The sequence below is a fragment of the Bubalus bubalis genome, chromosome 21 (genome assembly GCF_019923935.1).
Source record: "Bubalus bubalis isolate 160015118507 breed Murrah chromosome 21, NDDB_SH_1, whole genome shotgun sequence".
Lineage (NCBI taxonomy): Eukaryota > Metazoa > Chordata > Mammalia > Artiodactyla > Bovidae > Bubalus > Bubalus bubalis.
In genome coordinates this window covers 42,306,135-42,324,080 of record NC_059177.1, presented here as the reverse complement: position 1 = coordinate 42,324,080, position 17,946 = coordinate 42,306,135, and the positions used below count along the sequence as shown (strand labels likewise).

Genomic DNA, 17,946 nt, shown 5'->3' with positions numbered 1-17,946 from the left:
ATATTTTATCAACACATGCATACACTATTAATATTTTAATTCTGTTGATGTATGGCAAAACCAATACAATATTGTAAAGTAAAAAAAATAATAAAAAAAATTAAAAAATATTTTAATTCACATAAAAAAGAAATTAATAACCTCAAATTTATATTAATCCCACTTAATTAAGAAAGCTCTTCCTTGCCCTTGGTCTGCACCAGTGTATCTAGTACAAAATTAACCTAATTAATAGGAAAAGTCACTTATTTCAGCAGGGGAAATAAAAGACTAAAAATAAGACTTTGACCTTGGACAGCTATTAATTACAAGGAAAAATTAGAAAACATATACACTAAATATAATGTATAATTGAGTCCCTAAATAATATTCCACTCTGAGTACAGAAATTAAATGTTATTTTCATTCTCAGAACTACATCAGATAACAGGTAGCTCAACTGAGTAAAATTTGTATATTCTTACTTTTGCTAAACAACTTGTTCATAGCAAGGCCATTTAAAACAAATATATCCCAAGCCATCTATATGTAGACAGAAAAACTGAATATATCTCAACAAAAGTAAGTAACATTAAGATATTCTACATAGAAAATCCTAAAGATGCTACCAGAAAACTACTAGACCTCATCAATGAATTTGGTAAAGCTGCAGGATACAAAAGTTAATATACAGAAATCTCTTGAATTCCTATACAGTAACAATGAAAAATCAGAAAGAGAAATTAAGGAAATAAACCCATTTACCACCATATCAAAAAGAATAAAGTACCTAGGAACAAACCTACTTAAGGAAACAAAAGACCTGTACTGTGAAAACTATAAAACACTGATGAAAGAAACTGAAGATGACACAGATGGAAAGATACACCATGTTTTGGGGTTGTGTGCTGTGCTCTGTAGTGTCACTCTTAGATTGGAAGAATCAATACTGTTAAGATAACCAAACTACCATGACAATCTACAGATTCAATGCAATTTCTATCAACTTACCAATGGCATTTTTTTAACAGAATTAGAACAAAAAATTTAAAATTTGTATGCAAACAAAAAAGACCCCTCATAGCTAAAACAACTCTGAGAAAGAAAAATGGAGCTAAAGGAATCAGAATCCTTGACTTCAGACAATACTTCAAAGCTACAGTTATTAAAACAGTATGGCACTGGCACAAAAACAGAAATATAGATCAGTGGAACAGGGTAGAAAGCTCAGAGAAAAACCTATGCATCTATTCTTAATGAATCTATGAAAAAGGCAAGAATATGGAGAAAAGACAGTCTCTTCAATAAGTGGTGCTGGAAAACCTTTACAGCTACATGTTAAAGAATAAAATTAGAACATTCTCCAACACCAGACACAAAAATAAACTCAAAATGGATCAAACACCTAAATGTAAGACCTGACACTATAACACTCTTAGGAGAAAACACAGAGTAGAATACTCTGACAAAAATCACATCAGTATCTTTTTGGATCCACCTCCTAGTATTATGAAAATAAAAACAAAAATATAATGAGACCTAATTAAACTAAAAGCTTATACACAGCAAAGGAAACCATAAACAAAATGAAAAGACAACCCAGAGAATGAGAGAATATGTTTGCAAAGTGACCAACTAGGGATTAATCTCCAAAATATGCAAACAGTTCATGCAACTCTATGTCAAAAAAACAAACTGCTCAATTAAAAACTGGACAGAAGATCTAAACAGACATTCTTTCTAAAGAAGACATACAGATGGCCAAAAAGCACATGAAAAGATGCTCAATATCACTAGTTATCAGAGAAATGCAAATCAAAACTACAGTGAGATATCACCTCACATCAGTCAGAGTAGCCATTATCAAAACATCTACAAACAATAAACATTTGAGAAGGTGTGGAGAAAAGGGAAACCGCCTACCTTTTCAAATCATAGGCTCTTCATTATTAAATTCAGGATCCTTTGATATTTTCTTAAACAGATGAAATCTGTTTTCTCCCCTTAGGGAAATGCCAGACTACAGTATATCCAGAAATACTATTAACTTAGTTTAATTATTTCATGTTGACTTGATAAGTCACTGCTCTTTAAAGCAAAAACTGCCAGTTGTAATTAATGACTCTTAGCACTGCGTCAATTGATCAAATGTCTAAAACACATAAAACATTGAAAGAAGTTCTGTATATCTTACAGCAATTCAGTAGAGAAGTCTTGTCCCAGGGGTATGTAAATCTGAAGTACAAGAAACCTCTGGATCAGTCCAACTAAAATGAAAGGAGGAGGAAAATATATGTTTGTATGTCCAAATCATTTATATGTACATATAAACAAAACAATCACATGCCATCAATAAGCTGAAGCTTTTATCATTTCAATAATATACACAACTGCAAGAGCACTCTCCCGAGTTACAATCTCACTCCAAAAGAAAAAAAAATGATGAAATCAAATCCAACTCTAACAACAAATGTTGTCTTTTAAAGTCCCATCTGTGGGCTTGGTGAAATCTTTATGAAAATTTATAAAATAATACTTTTTTATTTACTGTTTTTATTAGGTTGCAAGAAAGTGTACACATTCAATAGACACATATAAAACTGAACTATAGGTTTTCTCATTAAGGCAGTCATAAAAGCATGTAGCAATTATTCTTATTCACTGACAATGTTAATTGTATTTAACAACTTAACGAAAAATAATAGAAAAACAGTTGATGAGCCATATCTAGTTCATATGGTTTTAAATGTGTCTAAAATGAGATGGATGGAGGAACATATTTTCAGTTAAATACCTTTTGTTAATTTAAAATATATTTAATTAATTTAATGCTCACAAATTAAAAACTTATAGCTTTTATTCCCCATCACCAGCTTCATCTGAATTAAAAATACCTGGAGAAAGACCTATGGCACTTTTGATCATTGAAGTCTACACCTGCTTCAAAAATCAACTGATTTTGTATTACCTCTTCAGACCTATTCACTTAATTCTTTTCCTCTTAGCTTTTGAACTTTCACTTGATATCTCAGTTATGATGCTTTTAATGAATGTTTTAGTATCACTTCCTCCTGAAACATGACTTCCAGGAAATTTGTTTTTTCCCTAATGTGGAATGTTGCTTAGGAAGTGGAGATGTCTTGATACAATTGTGAACGTCTCCTACAAATCTAATAGTACAAGCCAATACGTGGAGAAAATGCTTCAAGAAAGGTAACTGGTCTACCATGAATGCTGTTTTCTATTCATCCCAACTTAGTAGACTTAACAAATTTAAGTATTTATTTGGCAAAACTAATACAATTATGTAAAGTTTAAAAATAAAATAAAATAAAAAAATAAAGTAACAATTTATATTTGGATAGTCTACATATAAAAACGTTCTGGTTTAGAATTCTTATGTTAAATTTTTTACAACATTCCTGAAGAACTTAAATAGTTCCTATATTTTACTTCAAATCTAGTTTCTAATCAATAAACATATTTGACTAAATATGCTTAATATTTTAAAAATCAAACATACAAGGATAAATTTTACTTAAAATACTAAGCTGCAAAGAGTCATCAGTAGAGGTAATAGTCTCTGATCTTAGAAAATTCTCTAGGAATCAGGTTCTACCACAATTATGGGAACAGCCAACAAGACAACTAGAGCTCTGGACCACAAAACCAAAATGAAATACCCAAATGAGGCCAACTTAAATAAAACACCATTAATCAATCTCTCTCTTGTTTCTTCCATTGATTGGCCCTACAGTATTTTTCCACTGCAGAAAGGCCCCATAAAGAGAGCTGAGAGAGCACTGGGATAAATGAAATCTCTCTTTACAAAAGGTCCTAATTTATGTCACAGATCTCACTGAATCAGCAACTGTTCTCTTCAAACACAAAGAGCTACACACATAGGGCATTTCTGTATGAACATTTTTAGATATGAAAGATGCTTGCCCTCAAAAAAAAGAAAGTGTTGCAATTCAACTCCCTCACATATAGAAGCCCTAGTTTCCAAAAGGCTTCACTTCTAAGATTAAAAGAAGTACGACAATACCATACGGTAATGATCTGACAAAGAAAAAAGCACTCTAATAACATTTGACAGACACTGATCCTGTGTGTCAGAAATGCTAAATAAACTCTATAGCAACATTTTTTCTTCCAGTGGCTGAGTAAATTTAAACTGACTCTTTGGCCAAGTAAATTTAAACTGACTCTTCATGTCTACATTATACTTAAAATCACTCTAAGCAATGCTGGAACTATTGTTAGTCAGAAAATGCCCATCAAGTACATAAAATTCATAAAAATTCACTTTTTTACTGAAATATGCAGGTTTCTGCAATTTTATAATATGTTCTCTGCCCGAGACAAGAGCTACCTCTATTTTTAAGAGGTCAGATCCTTTCTTCTTTTGAATATTTTAAGACACATTTATTTAGTAAATAGATTTTTAAACAGTGGTTTTACAGTTGTTCCGTTACAGCAAATCACAGTTGTATACCTCAACATACACTTTGCAAGTGTTACACTGTCCAAAGTGTTGGGACCAAACTACAGTACAGTAATCTTTTATAAGTAACTTGGTAACAGTAACCTGAAGGTACTTCCTGATTCTACTGGAGTCCTGACACAGACAGGACACTAAAAAGCACCTTAGCTGCTGTAGCACAGAAAACAGGAAACAATTATGGCTTCATAATAGGTTATTCCACACCCCTTGCGCACATCAGAAAATCTGTTTGGACCCTTTTACTTTTCATATATAAAACTGGGTTGATAATTTAGGTTTACCCCTTACAGAATTATTTGTGTAAATCAAATGAGATCTATCATTCAATACAGATTTATTGAGCATCTACTATGAAAAAGACTCAGTGTTAAAGCTTTCGTAGTGAATAGGACAGACATGCTCTCTGCTCTCTTGGAACTTACATACTAGGTTTCATGAAGGAGAAGGTCACATTGCAATGAAAGCCTATATAATCCTGAGTCATTGGGAGGAAGAGGATGATGAGTGAAGGTTTTCTTGTAGAAGTAACAGTGGAGTTCAATTAGGAAGAACAGCAGAGATTGACTGGGCAAGGAAGATAGGGGCGGAAGAGAGGAAAAAATATCATATAGAGAGGGAATACTCCATATAAAAGAGGCTACAGTAGATTAGATGAACTTAAAGGACTGACAGGAGAGACAGAAGGGGAAAAGGAGCAGGGGATATGTCTGGCAAATAAGTCAGGGACGTGAGGTTGAAAGCCCCGTGAAAGATACAGGTCATCCTAAAATCAACAGGAAGCCACTCATCCATTCATTCATTTATTCAACACAAGATCTACTGAACGTTTACTATGTGCCAGGCACTGTTCTAGGTGAACAAAGTGGACTAAGTTTCTGTGTTGGTAGGTCTTAGTTTCTGGTGATGGTGAAAAAAACAGTAAAAGGACATACTAAACAGCAAGTTCAAGGTGATAATTACTGTAGGAAAATGGACACCAGGGTAAATGAGATTAAGAATGCAGAAGGGATACAAAGCACAGGTTGTAATTTAAGTATGGGTAAGCACGGGTCCTCACTGAGAAGATGACATTTTATTTGGCAAAGGCCTGAAGAAGGGGACAGAGTGAGCCATGTAGCTACTTGGAAAAAGTAAGCCCTAGGCAGAGGGTATGGCTCGTGCACAAGTGCTAAGGTGCTAGGCTGTGGCTGAAAACAGCAAGGAGACGTATATGATGGGAGAGAGTGACAAGGCAAAGTAACAGGAGATAAGATCAGAGTTAAGAGAACATCAGATACTACAGTGCCCTATAGATGTTTGGGTTTTACCCAGAGAGAGATGGGGCATTTTCAGCAGAAGAGTGCTTGATCTAAAAGTTATCAGTCTGGCAGCTAAACTGACAATGGACTGTGGGGAGACAAGTCAGAAACAGAGACTAAATAGAAGGCTACTGCAATACTCCAAGATAATGGAGGGTGGCAGCAGGGAAAGTAGCAAGAGGCAGGCAGACTCTAAAACTAATTTAAAGATAGAGCCAACAAGATTTTCTTGATGGTTAAATGAAAAGAAGGAAAAAATTAAGATGATTTAAGAGTTTTTGGTCTGAGCAACTGAAAGACAACTTGCTAACACCTGAGATGGGGCAATCTGCAGGAGGAGGAAGAAAAATTTCCAAGGTAAAGCTATCCATGTAGAAAGGTCAACTAAGCAACTGAATATACAAATCTGGAGTCTGGGACACAAGTCAGTGATAAGAATGCAAGCTGGTACACAGCAGAGATGAAATTTAAAGCCATCAGACTAGAGTCTGAAACTAAAGAAGTAAATGTAGTTTAGTGTCAAGAAGGTCAAAGACTAAGTCCAGAGGCATTGCCACATTAAGTTGGGTTGGAGAGAAGAGGAAGAACCATGAAAGGAGACAGAAGAAAGACCAGTGAAGTAGGAAAAAGAAAAACAAAAAATCCAGGAGTATGGGCATCCTGGAAGATGAGTGGAGAAAGTACTATATATATCAAGTAGAGGATGTCAATTTTTGTCAGTGCTGCTGCTAAGTTGAACAAGATGAGAGCTGAGAACTGGCCACTGGATTCAAGAACAGAAAGAGCAGTAGAAACCTTGACAAGAGCACTGTCAATAGAGTGGTAAAGTCAAAGCCACTGAAGGGTTTTAGAAAGAGGAAATCATAAGAAGTTTATTTCAAAGAATTACAAAAGGTTAGGGCAGGGGTAGGCTGAGGGGAACTTCTTAAAGATGACCTCATCCACCAGAGCAGCTGAAACTCAGATCAACACACAGCTTCAGGGATGCCGATCCCGAGACACACACCATTTGATTAAGATATCACAGGCAGAGAAAAGTATGGTTTCAAACATGAGCTTCAAATAGAAAGTCCCCAGGGAGACCATCCAAATGATAGATATTTACATGTAAGAGTTTCTTTTCATATGGGCATCTCTGTATAACACATTCCAGCCTCAATAGCAACATGGGCTTATTTAACTGGCTAATGAACTACAAGTTTCAGTATCAAGGCCAAATGTTTACTATTAGAAATTATAAAGTAAATCGTTACAGATTCTTAGTATGAGAAGTTTAACAAAATTACTGAATACCAACTATATATGATACACTAAGTTAGGGGTACAAAGTAGATGATGCAAGAGTTCTGTCATGGAGAAATACACAATCTGATAATCACACCTTCCTTTATTTGATAATATATAGAGTTAAAAAAAAAAACTTTGACATATTCAGAGATGCTCAAATATAATTCAGAATATTACTATTTAAAATTAAAATTTAAAAATACTGAATTTCATTATTAAAATTCCTTCATAGGTACTTAATACAGTAGGAAATACATACGAAGTGTCTAATGTCAAGTTGGCAAAAATAAAGGGGGTTTTTACTCTTAAAATAGGAATACAAAATGGTAATTGAACTTAATTTAGAATCCTTAACTTAAAGTCAATTCTTTATTCAAAGCATACCATTAAATTTAAATTTAACCATAACAACTTCACATAGGTCATTTTATAGAAGTGAAAATAATTATAAGTTGCTATTATCAAAAATTCCAAATAATTAATCTTAAAGGCATTAGTACAGGGCAGACTATATAAACTGCTTCATTTGTTACAGGGATGTACATGCTACAGAAAAGATTAATTTTTAATTGTAGGACATTGTACAAGAAATACATTAAAAGATTTTTCTTTCTTCGAATTAAAACTATCATCTTTCCATTTTTAAAAAGCAATTATAACACATTAAATTTGCTTTATGTCTTAAAAAAAAACATAGATAAAAGTAGGCAAGGGGAGCTTGTCTTTAATCACTGAGCCTTTGTTAGAAGAGAAATCTTTCTCAGGGCCAACTGAGAAAGGTTACTAGAAGTGATTTGATTTTGTCAATAATATCATCACGGGCACAGATGCTGAAGGCATCACATGGATGTAGAGGCCAACAATAATAAATTAAAAAGAACTAAAATTGGTTTAGAGCAAAGTCATGTTCCTGAATATCAGATGTGTTCATTTTATAGTCAATAGTCTTAAAAGATGGTCCGTGTTTCCTGTTAAAAAACAACCTACATTTTCAGACATGTTTCCATGGCTTATCTCAGTTCACCTTATTTATCAGTACAGATTTATGGAGAAATTAAAAAAAAAATCTCTGCTATTAAAAAATGCAAACTATGAGGAAATCATGGTTTTAAAATGGTAATAAACTAATAACAATTATTTTAACAATGACTATTCCTTCTCTTTGAAGTTTTTTATTTTATTCAGAAAGATACCATTTTAAAATAAATCATCTTCCAACTATAATTTCTATGACTTATGTCTTAGAAATCTAAAATATGCATATAGTAGCTTGAAATAGTAGATAAAACAGAGTCTATAAAGGTTTAGAAAACCGGATTAAAAGGAGAAAATTAGATACCAAGACTGGGTCTTTTCATAGTTCATGGTACACAACAGGTATTCAATAAATGTTCTTAATGAAAGAAGAAGTAAATAATGAATGTAAAAAATAAACTGATTACCTATATTGGTTAAAACATAATAGATAAATTTAGGACAAAGTTAATGAAAATATGGTTAATCATTTTGATAATTTATATTTCTTAAATCACATCAGGGTATGCAGAGCCTACTTTTGTGGCAGAGCACTGAATTTTAACCCTAGTTTGGCCAACAATTGGGGTTCTGATCATAAATTTAGGTGATCGCTCAGGGTTCCTTCTGCTTTAAACCACTGTTCCTAATTCCCAGCACAGATAAGAATTGAAATCTATTCTGGGGTTTTTTGTTAAATCACATATTCATATCTTTACTTATTAGATATGAATATTTCTAAAGGTATATAAGTTGATATATTACTAAGTAAGCCTTATATAGTACTTCACATATATTTTCCCTCAAAAATTAATTCACTATAAGAACTCATGAGTTTATTTCAAAGTATAGCCTTAACAATCTGAGCTCTTGATGAGGAATCAACCTCAGTGTGTTCATCCATAAAAGACTTATTGTCAGGATTAAAAGAATTTAAAAAAATGAAATGCTCAGAAAGTCATTGGCACACTGCTGCTGCTGCTGCTAAGTCGCTTCAGTCGTGTCCGACTCTGTGCGACCCCATAGACGGCAGCCCACCAGGCTCCCCCGTCCCTGGGATTCTCCAGGCAAGAACACTGGAGTGGGTTGCCATTGCCTTCTCCAATGCATGAAAGTGAAAAGTGAAAGTGAAGTCACTCAGTTGTGTCCAACTCTTTGCGACCCCATGGACTGCAGCCTACCAGGCTCCTCTGTCCATGGGATTTTCCAGGCAAGAGTACTGGAGTGGGGTGCCATTGCCTTCTCCGCATTGGCACACAGTAAGTGCTTAATAAACATCATTACTATTCTAATGAAATAATCTTATACATATTTTGTAATTTAGAAGATTAAATAATCTTCTAAATCTTCTTTAAAATAGAAGTAAATTTCTAATAAACAATGAAGCAGAATCTCTTTTCAAAAGCCTGGTATAAAGTTACTCTTTAAATTAAAAAAAAATCTTATTACTATATTTCAACAGATTCCAGTAAAAGCCAAACTTACACATCTGTTTATGAGACTTAAAAGTTTCACTTTAAGCATCAAATGTTAAGCTTCAATGTTAAAAATCTTACTTACGGATTTGCTTATTCTCCTTTGGTAACTGTATTTTATTTGTTTGGCTGCTGCCTTCCAGTACAAACACAAAACTTTTAACTTCTTTATCAAATTCCTACAGAACAAAATTGAACACAGTGGTAATTGTGTGTTTTATTTGACTTTTATTATAAAATTGAAGTAGCAAGCCCATACAAAAAGCCCCACACTCAAATGACTTAAAAATAGGCCCAGGTCTTAATGATGCTGCTAAGACTAGCTGGGAATTGGAATACAGAAGCCACAATTAGCTACTTGGTAAATTCTCTTCTATATCAAGACACTCTTCCACCAAATAATAAGTTTTCCAACATCAGGGATTCCCAAGTTACTAATTTAGTTTCCAGAGTCCAGGTATCCTTCCCCTTCTATAATCAATGTATTTCTGTTTAATAGCACAGGCTGAACATCGCTCTCTGTTAACAGTACAATAAACCATCTAAATTATGCTGTATCTAGTCTGGAAGTTCCTTGGTTTCAAGCCATGGCTCATATAGAATTAATCAGTGCCTTATTTTACCAGTCTTCTAACGTGAAGTTCCATACATCATTTACTTAAAATCAGTACAAATTAAAGTGTTACAACTAAGGAAGGTTATCTAAAAAACAAACATAAACACACCTGGAAATGAAAAACTTATTATACCCAAGAATCCAATTTCTATCAAAGTATTAATGGAAATGGTTATTATTATTTTTTAATCTTGGAGCAAATTTCCAATCTTTAAATACAAAGATGCCTTTTTCACAGAGAAACCTTTCATAGATCCTCTTCCTTTTGGTACATGTTTTAAAAATACATTGTAACCAATGGTTGCTAAGGATTAAGTAACATTTAAATAAATTTGTATTATATTTATTACAATAATATTTCTCATGTATTTGCAATGAACATGGACTATATTATTTATTTCATCTGCACACATGTTGGGCATACACTAAAACCTTTTAGCAGCTTATCAAAATCTTGAACATGACCATAAACCCTTGTGTAGTCCAGCCCCTGCCCAGTTTTTCTAACTTCATCTCTTGCCTCACACTCTCCTCCACTCTGTATCCTAGCCTCTAGCCTTCCAGCAGTTTCTTAAAAATTCTAAGTTCTCTCCAAAGCAAGGACTTTATACCTGCTTTTCTCATTGCCTGAAATGTTTATCTCTCTACCAGCTCTATCTGGTGCCTAGCTAGCTATTATTTCCTCAGGGGACCCTTTCCTGACCTCTCTGCTCTATGCCCTCACAGCACCAATTTACTTTCATTCATAGTAAAAGCTATAAAATCTTGAGCAAGTCACTTAACCTTATCATGCCTATAAGATAAGCATAAGTGTACTTTATGAAATACAAGGTTATTGTATAGACTATATAATATGTAATGTGCTCAATCCTATGGTTGGCAAACAGTAAGCACTCAATTAATAGTAGTTTTAAAAACTATCCATAGAACAAAGTCTCTAGAAAGACATTTTTCTCTTAACTGTATAAGAGAGAAGACAAAGAGAAAAAGACAGGGAAGGATATGGATTTTTAGGTCTGGTGGCCAAGAGGCTGAGGTAGTTCCTACCTGATGTTATTGATTTTCCCTGTGAAATGGGGGGTGAAGTCTTCTAGTAAATGAGTGAGGAGGGCCTGTCTTAGGGGTGGGTTGGGGGTGGGGGTAAGGAGTTTATGGCTGGAAACCTGAAAGATACTAAAGAATCATTTTAGAGACCAGGAGAACAAGATTAGGTTCTTGGACCGTTCATACTTAATTCACAGCATTATCAACCTGAAAGACTATAGATATTTTCTCCAAAGGTATTGTGAAGCCCACATGCAGACACAGGAGAGATGTGATCAGGAATTCAGAAATGGTTGGCATTTGCTAGGCAGGTATGATGAAAGGAAAAGGAGCAGGGCATTCAAGGTCTTGACTGGGAAGTGACTGAAATTTTGGACCATGGATTCTGGGCTGGAGAGAAAAAGAAAGTGAAGACAGACTAAGTGAGTGAGTAAGTAGGTAAGTAAGTAAATCAATCTAAACACTGAGAAAAAAGTAGAATGGTCAATGGCCTAATAGTCACAATTAGGTTGAAGAACAAATAGAGTGGGAGTAACTAGGCAAGCAACATTAAGAATCGAAGACTAGACTCAAGGTCTCAGGAATTTCAGAGGCCATGCAGTTTCAGTGATAAAGTACAAAGTGTGACAGAGGGAAACAGTGCTGAAGTAGAGTGGAGAGGTCATTAGAGAGGAAGAAATCAAGAAAATGAGAAGCCCAGGGTTTGAAGATTTTCCTCACAGATACTGAAGTCGCCTAAAACAACAGAAGGACTTGACACGTAGAGAAGGGTTATGAGCTGTGTGCCAAAGTCTTCAATGAGGAGGGGTATCTCAAAGGGCTGTAGCCAGTATCATGAAAGGGTTTTGAAGTGAATGAACAGGTAAACCAGTTCTGAGACCTTACCAAGTCCTTTTTGTTATAATCTTTAGTCTCATTTCTTTCCCGTATTTAGCTGGCTTTAATTTCTAACACTTACTTTCCAAATCACAGATGGACTGCCGAGGATCTTCCATTTTGCTCCAGGATTTTTACCCTGGGCACTAAAGATTTCAACAAATGCACCTCCCTAGGGTGAAAAAAAAATTTTTTTTTAAATTACAGTGAAAGACAATGCTAAGAAGGAGGAAATATTATCTACCACATAGTCTATAACCACTGTTCTGGCAATCTGTCAGTAAAGTAGATCTGAGAGGAAACATTATCCTTGTTATTATTCCTTTATATCTTGGGTGTATCTAAGCAACAACTGTTCTGATTCAAGTCATCTCAAGTTAATAGTTTAAATTTTTTTTTTGAAAGCAAACATTAAATAAATTTCAAGCTATACAAACTTTACAATCTCTCAGTGTAAGATTCATTTACTTCATGTATATAGTTCATGCTCACAAAATATTTTATTCAACACACACTAAAGAGTCAAAACTCAACTCTCAGGCAAGGCTAATCAAACTGGATAATTATCTCTGGCTACAAGCTTTTTAGTCACACTAACCTGAGTTCCAATACCAGTTCTTCCATTTATTAACTGACTGTGGAGATACTTAACCTCTTGATTCTCCTTCTGTAAAATGGGTTGTCAGATTACACAGGACAGTAAACATAAACCACCACATTCAGTACCTTGCATATAGATCATTAGTACCAATAATGATTATTCAAAAAAAGGGGAAATTGAATAGTACTGGGTCAATTAAAAAAAGCTTGAACTTGGAGAGGGAGTGATTCTTATTTTAGGAATTCCTATAAGATTTTTTTTATATATTTAACACAATTTGGTGATCTACAAAATATGTACAAAAAAAGAGAATTATTTCTATAGATATGCTAAATGTTCTCTACTGTGATCCTGAGAACATGGAGGGACATGCTCACATAAAATCATGAAACACATTACTGAATGTCCATAAGCTTTAATTATAAAAGAGAGGCATTATAAATGATTGTCTCTAAGGAAGAGTTTACTGAAAGAAACTGAAAACCTGAGAGTAAATATGATTTATTTTATGGCCTGTTAATTTATAAGCAGCGCATCAGCAACTGTCTGATTTTCATAAAGGGTCCAGCTTTTAATTTTTCTCAATAATACAAAGATATTTTTGCTTCTGTGTTTTAACATACAATCACTTGAAGCTGAGACATTTGATGTCTTCTTGAGGGAGTGTTATGTGCAAACTGAGGAAAAGAATTACTATAGCTTCTGATGTCAGGATGTATTTCACTATGAATTTTAAATTTGAGGAAGTTTTTTTTTTAAGAGAAAAATCCATACACCTGAAGAGACAAAAATATACCTCCCCCGTGCCCATTCCTTTCTGCTATCGCCTGTTTCCCACAGTAGACACATGTTTTTATATAATAATATATATTTTACCTATATTAAGTGAAAGAAACTCTCTAAAATTGTTCTAACACATTTAATGACATCAAATGTAGTAGAAGAGAACTGCGGAATACTCTGAGGAGACTCGTAAGAAGGCAGGTAGTATATGGTGAAAAGCAAACAAAGAAGCGTGGGGACTTCCTTGACGGTTCAGGAGTCTCCGCTTCCAACGCAGGGGGCACCAGTTCCACCTCAGGTTGGGAAACTAAGCTGTCCCGCGGCAACTACTGAGCCCGCGCACTAGAGAGCCTGGACACTACGAAAATCAGACATTTGCTTATGCGCTGCTTATAAATTAACAGGCCATAAAATAAATCATATTTACGCTCAGGCTTTCAGTTTCTTTCAGTAAACTCTTCCTTAGAGACAATCATCTATAATGCCTCTCTTTTATAATTAAAGCTTATGGGCATTCAGTAATGTGCTTCCTGATTTTATGTAAGCATGTCCCTCCATGTACTCAGGATCCATGTACTCAGGATCCATGTACTCAGGATCACAGTAGAGAACATTTAGCATGTCTATAGAAATAATTCTTTTTTGTACATATAGATCTCCAAATTGTATTAAATATATAAAAAAATCTTATAGGAATTCTTAAAGAAAGAATCACTCCGTCTCCAAGTTCAAGCTTTTTTAATTGACCCAGTACTATTCAATTTGCCCTTTTTTTGAATAATCATTACTGGTACTAATGAGCTCTGTGTTCACCCAGCGCAGCCAAAACATAAAAGCAACAAAGAGGTGACCAATAGAGGACTGTTCCAGCACAGGGACAAATTTGTTCGTAACAGCAGTACTAAGATGGCAGACACACGGAGAGTGTAACCTCAGGTACAGGTAGGAGGGCAGGAGACTGGAGCCAAGGAAGAGCAGGGAGATGCCAAGTGAGGTGAGGAAAGCTGGAGAGCTTTGGAAACTATTCAGGGTAGGCACGGTGACTGAAGAGCCAGAAGCAGTTTCCCTCAGTGTGTTATCTGGACCACCTGCATCTGAATCAACTGCGGAAAGGTTCTATGAAGGTAAATTAACTATTCCATCCACAGAGATTCTCATTCACTCTATCTGAGGGTGAGGATCAGGAAACTGGTATTCTTACACGTACTCCAAATAATCTTAATGTACCGCATGTATGAGAAATCACTAACCCCCAGTTTGGGGCGGGGGGCGGGGGCAGAAAATAGCACATGGCCAAAGTGCTTATACTCTTTCTGGGCTTAACCCATTCATGCATTCACTAATTTACTCTCTTCTAAATAGCGTCCGAGTTACAAGAGTGCCTCAAAATTGGTAAAACTCAAGATTGATGGGTCCTGTCCTCAAGTTGAGGGTTTAAGACTGCGTTTCAGTCACAAACACAGGCATCCCTACACCTTGAGAAGCACGGAACTGTTGAGTGAACAAAAATCAAATCATATCCCCACACGTCAGTTGCTTCTTTTTTTTTTTTTTTTTGGTGGGGGAGGAGGGTCAAGAGAACTTACCCAGTAATTCCTTCTTACCCCTAAAAAGACAGTATTATTTGGGACGTGGGGTAGGGAGTGGGGTGGCTGAGAGTTGTCAACAGAACGTGAGCTACCTCACCCGAGAGGAGAAACTAGACAGGATTGTTTAGTTTCGGGTTACCTGGTACTCATTTTTGAACATTCCCGCAGGGGGCCCAGGGCTTGAGGGGCACGGAGTTCAGGGCTTCCAGAAAAATAGCTTGACACAGACGGCTGGAAGTCGGCGGGAGGGCGTGAAGCTCGGGGCCCGACGGCCAAGCAAGGGCTTCGTGCTCCGTCGCTACTCCCAGGCTCTTCTCAGCCCTTAGCTCCACCTCAGACCCGAGACCCGAACCATCACGGCCCAGCCTCCAGGGTGCCCGGGTCTATGAGGGCACTGCTGCCTGGGGGAGCTCCCGGCGGCACCCCGGGATGGAGTGTGTGCGTAATCTATGTGACGGGACGCACAGACGCCGAGCCTCGGACAACCGCCCGCCCGCTAGCCCGGGAAAGGCGGGTGCGTTCCCGCCGCCGTCCCGCCCCCGAATCCTCTCGGAAAAGGGCGGGGGCGAGAAGGACTGACTTTCCGACCGCGCCCATTGGTTCCCAGTAGGCGCCAGCGCATGGCGCTGTCTGAGCGTCACGCCGTGGGACACGTGAGACTACGCAATGACGTAGGCGTTGCCCAGGCAACCTTTCCCGCGGAAAGGGTGGAACGTCCAACCTGAGGACCCTCTCTCTGGTCAGGTAGTGACTTGTGTCTGTAAAGATAAGTGAAAACTTAACCTGGCTTAACAACTACCACAAATGCTTGGCTTTTCTAGAAAACATATCACATCGACTTGGTCTCTCGTCGTTGTGAACACTGACTAGTGATAGCTTGCTGAAGTAGAGTCATGGACTCATGGAACCAGGTTTCTAAACGTGGCTTCAGTCAGTTTTAGGGTCGCCAGACCCTTTCATTGCTTCAAAAGGTCCAAGGAGGTAAGAGTATTTACTCAAGGTCACTGCACGCTTCAAAAAGCCAAGGATTTTTTGCTCCAGATAATAAAGACATGAGGTGGGTGCTGGCTTAAGTTTGGTTCTGACTTGGAAATACTCTTAAGCTGACTAAGTGTAAGCTTAAAAAAAACTACCTTCTCGCTCTCTCCTTTTTTAAATAGCTTGTTTATTTATTTGGCTGTGTCAGGTCTTAGTAGCAGCACAGGGGATCGTCCTTGCCCTGCTCACGCTCCAGTAGTTGTGACTGGAAGGCTCCTAGTTGCAGTGCTTGGGTTTAGTTGCTCTAGGCCTGTGGGATCTTGGTTTCCCAGGAGACCAAGGGGTAAAGAATATGTCTGCCAATGCAGTAAATGGAAGAGGCATAGGTTCGATTCCTAGGTTGGGAAGATCCCCTGGAGTAGGAAACAGCAACGTACTCCAGTAGTCTTGCCTGGAAAATTCCATGGCCAGAGGAGCCTTGGCAGGCTACATGGGGGTCACAAAAGATTTGGACAGTTTTGAGCACACAGCATACACGTGGGATCTTAGTTTCCCCAGGAGGAATTCAGTCTGTGACTCCTGTATTGCAAGGTGGCTTAACCACTGAATCACCAGAAAAGTCCCCAATGTCAGTATTAATGTCAGCTCAGTTCAGTTCACTCTCTCAGTCGTGTCGGACTCTTTGGGACCCTATGGAATGCAGCACGCCAGGCCTCCCTGTCCATCACCAATTCCCGGAGTTTACTCAAACTCATGTCCATTGAGTAGGTGATGCCATCCAACCATCTCATCCTCTGGCTTCCCCTTCTCCTCCTGCCCAACATCAGGGGCTTTTCCCATGAGTCAGTTCTTCACATCAGATGTCCAAAGTATTGGTATTTAAGCTTTAGCATCAGTCCTTCCAATGAATATTCAGGACTGACTTCCTTTAGGATGAACTGGTTGTAGCTCCTTGCAGTCCAAGGGACTCTCAAGAGTCTTCTCCAACACTGCAGTTCAAAAGAATCAATTCTTTGCAGCTCAGCTTTCTTTATAGTCCAACTCTCACATCCATACATAACCATGGAAAAACCATAGCTTTGACTAGATGGACCTTTGTTGGCAAAGTAATATCTCTGCTTTTGAATATGCTATCTAGGTTGGTCATAGTTCTTCTTCCAAGGAGCAGGAGTCATTTAATTTCATGGCTGCAGTCACCATCTGCAGTGATTTTGGAGCCCCCCCAAAATAAAGTCTCTCACTGTTTTCACTGTTTCCCTATCTATTTGCCATGAAGTGATGGCACCAGATGCCATGATCTTAGTTTTCTGAATGTTGAGTTTTAAACCAACTTTTTCACTCTTCTCTTTAACTTTCATCAAGAGTTTATTTAGTTCTTCACTTTCTGCCATAAGGGTGGTGTCATCTGCATATCTGAGGTTATTGATATTTCTCCCAGCAATCTTGATTCCAGCTTGTGCTTCATCCAGCCCAACGTTTCTCATGATGTACTCTGCATATAACTTAGATAAGCAGGGTGACAATATACAGCCTTGACCTACTCCTTTCTCAATTTGGAACCAGTCTGTTGTTCCCTGTCCAGCTCTAACTGTTGCTCCCTGATGTGCATACCGGTTTCTCAAGGGCAGGTCACGTGGTTGGGTATTCCCATCTCTTTAAGAATTTGCCAGAGTTTGTTGTGGTTCACACAGTCAAAGGCTTTGGCATAGACAATAAAGCAGAACTAGATGTTTTCTGGAACTCTCTTGCTTTTTCAATGATCTGATGGATGCTGGCAATTTGATCTCTGGTTCCTCTATCTTTTCTAAAACCAGCTTGAACATCTGGAAGTTCACAGTTCGTGTATTGTTGAAACCTGGCTTGGAGAATCTTGAACATTACTTTACTAGCATGTGAGAT

At 37.1% G+C, this 17,946-nt stretch overlaps 1 protein-coding gene and 1 long non-coding RNA gene across 14 annotated transcripts in view; one reads left to right on the top strand and one right to left on the bottom strand.

The window, feature by feature from the left end:
• CFAP20DC (CFAP20 domain containing) overlaps positions 1-15,660 on the bottom strand; it is a 260,052-nt gene extending 244,392 nt beyond the window's left edge. For 3 of the 13 annotated variants that reach the window (XM_025272909.3, XM_025272917.3, XM_044934050.2), the window contains exons 1-4: positions 15,209-15,658; positions 12,179-12,268; positions 9,646-9,739; positions 2,174-2,246 (exon numbers count right to left, since the gene is read on the bottom strand). In XM_025272909.3, coding sequence (XP_025128694.3) covers positions 2,174-2,246; positions 9,646-9,739; positions 12,179-12,268; positions 15,209-15,229 — 278 coding nt within the window. In that variant the 5' untranslated portion in view covers positions 15,230-15,658. Of the gene's footprint in view, positions 1-2,173; positions 2,247-9,645; positions 9,740-12,178; positions 12,269-15,208 lie in introns of those variants that run through there. The other 10 variants (XM_044934048.2, XM_044934049.2, XM_025272924.3 and 7 more) reach the window with 8 other exon arrangements.
• A 77-nt stretch (positions 15,661-15,737) lies between these two features.
• LOC102410187 overlaps positions 15,738-17,946 on the top strand; it is a 113,615-nt gene continuing 111,406 nt past the window's right edge. Inside the window, exon 1 of the long non-coding RNA XR_327940.4 lies at positions 15,738-16,126. This is a non-coding gene — a long non-coding RNA (uncharacterized LOC102410187). The remainder of the gene's footprint in view (positions 16,127-17,946) is intronic.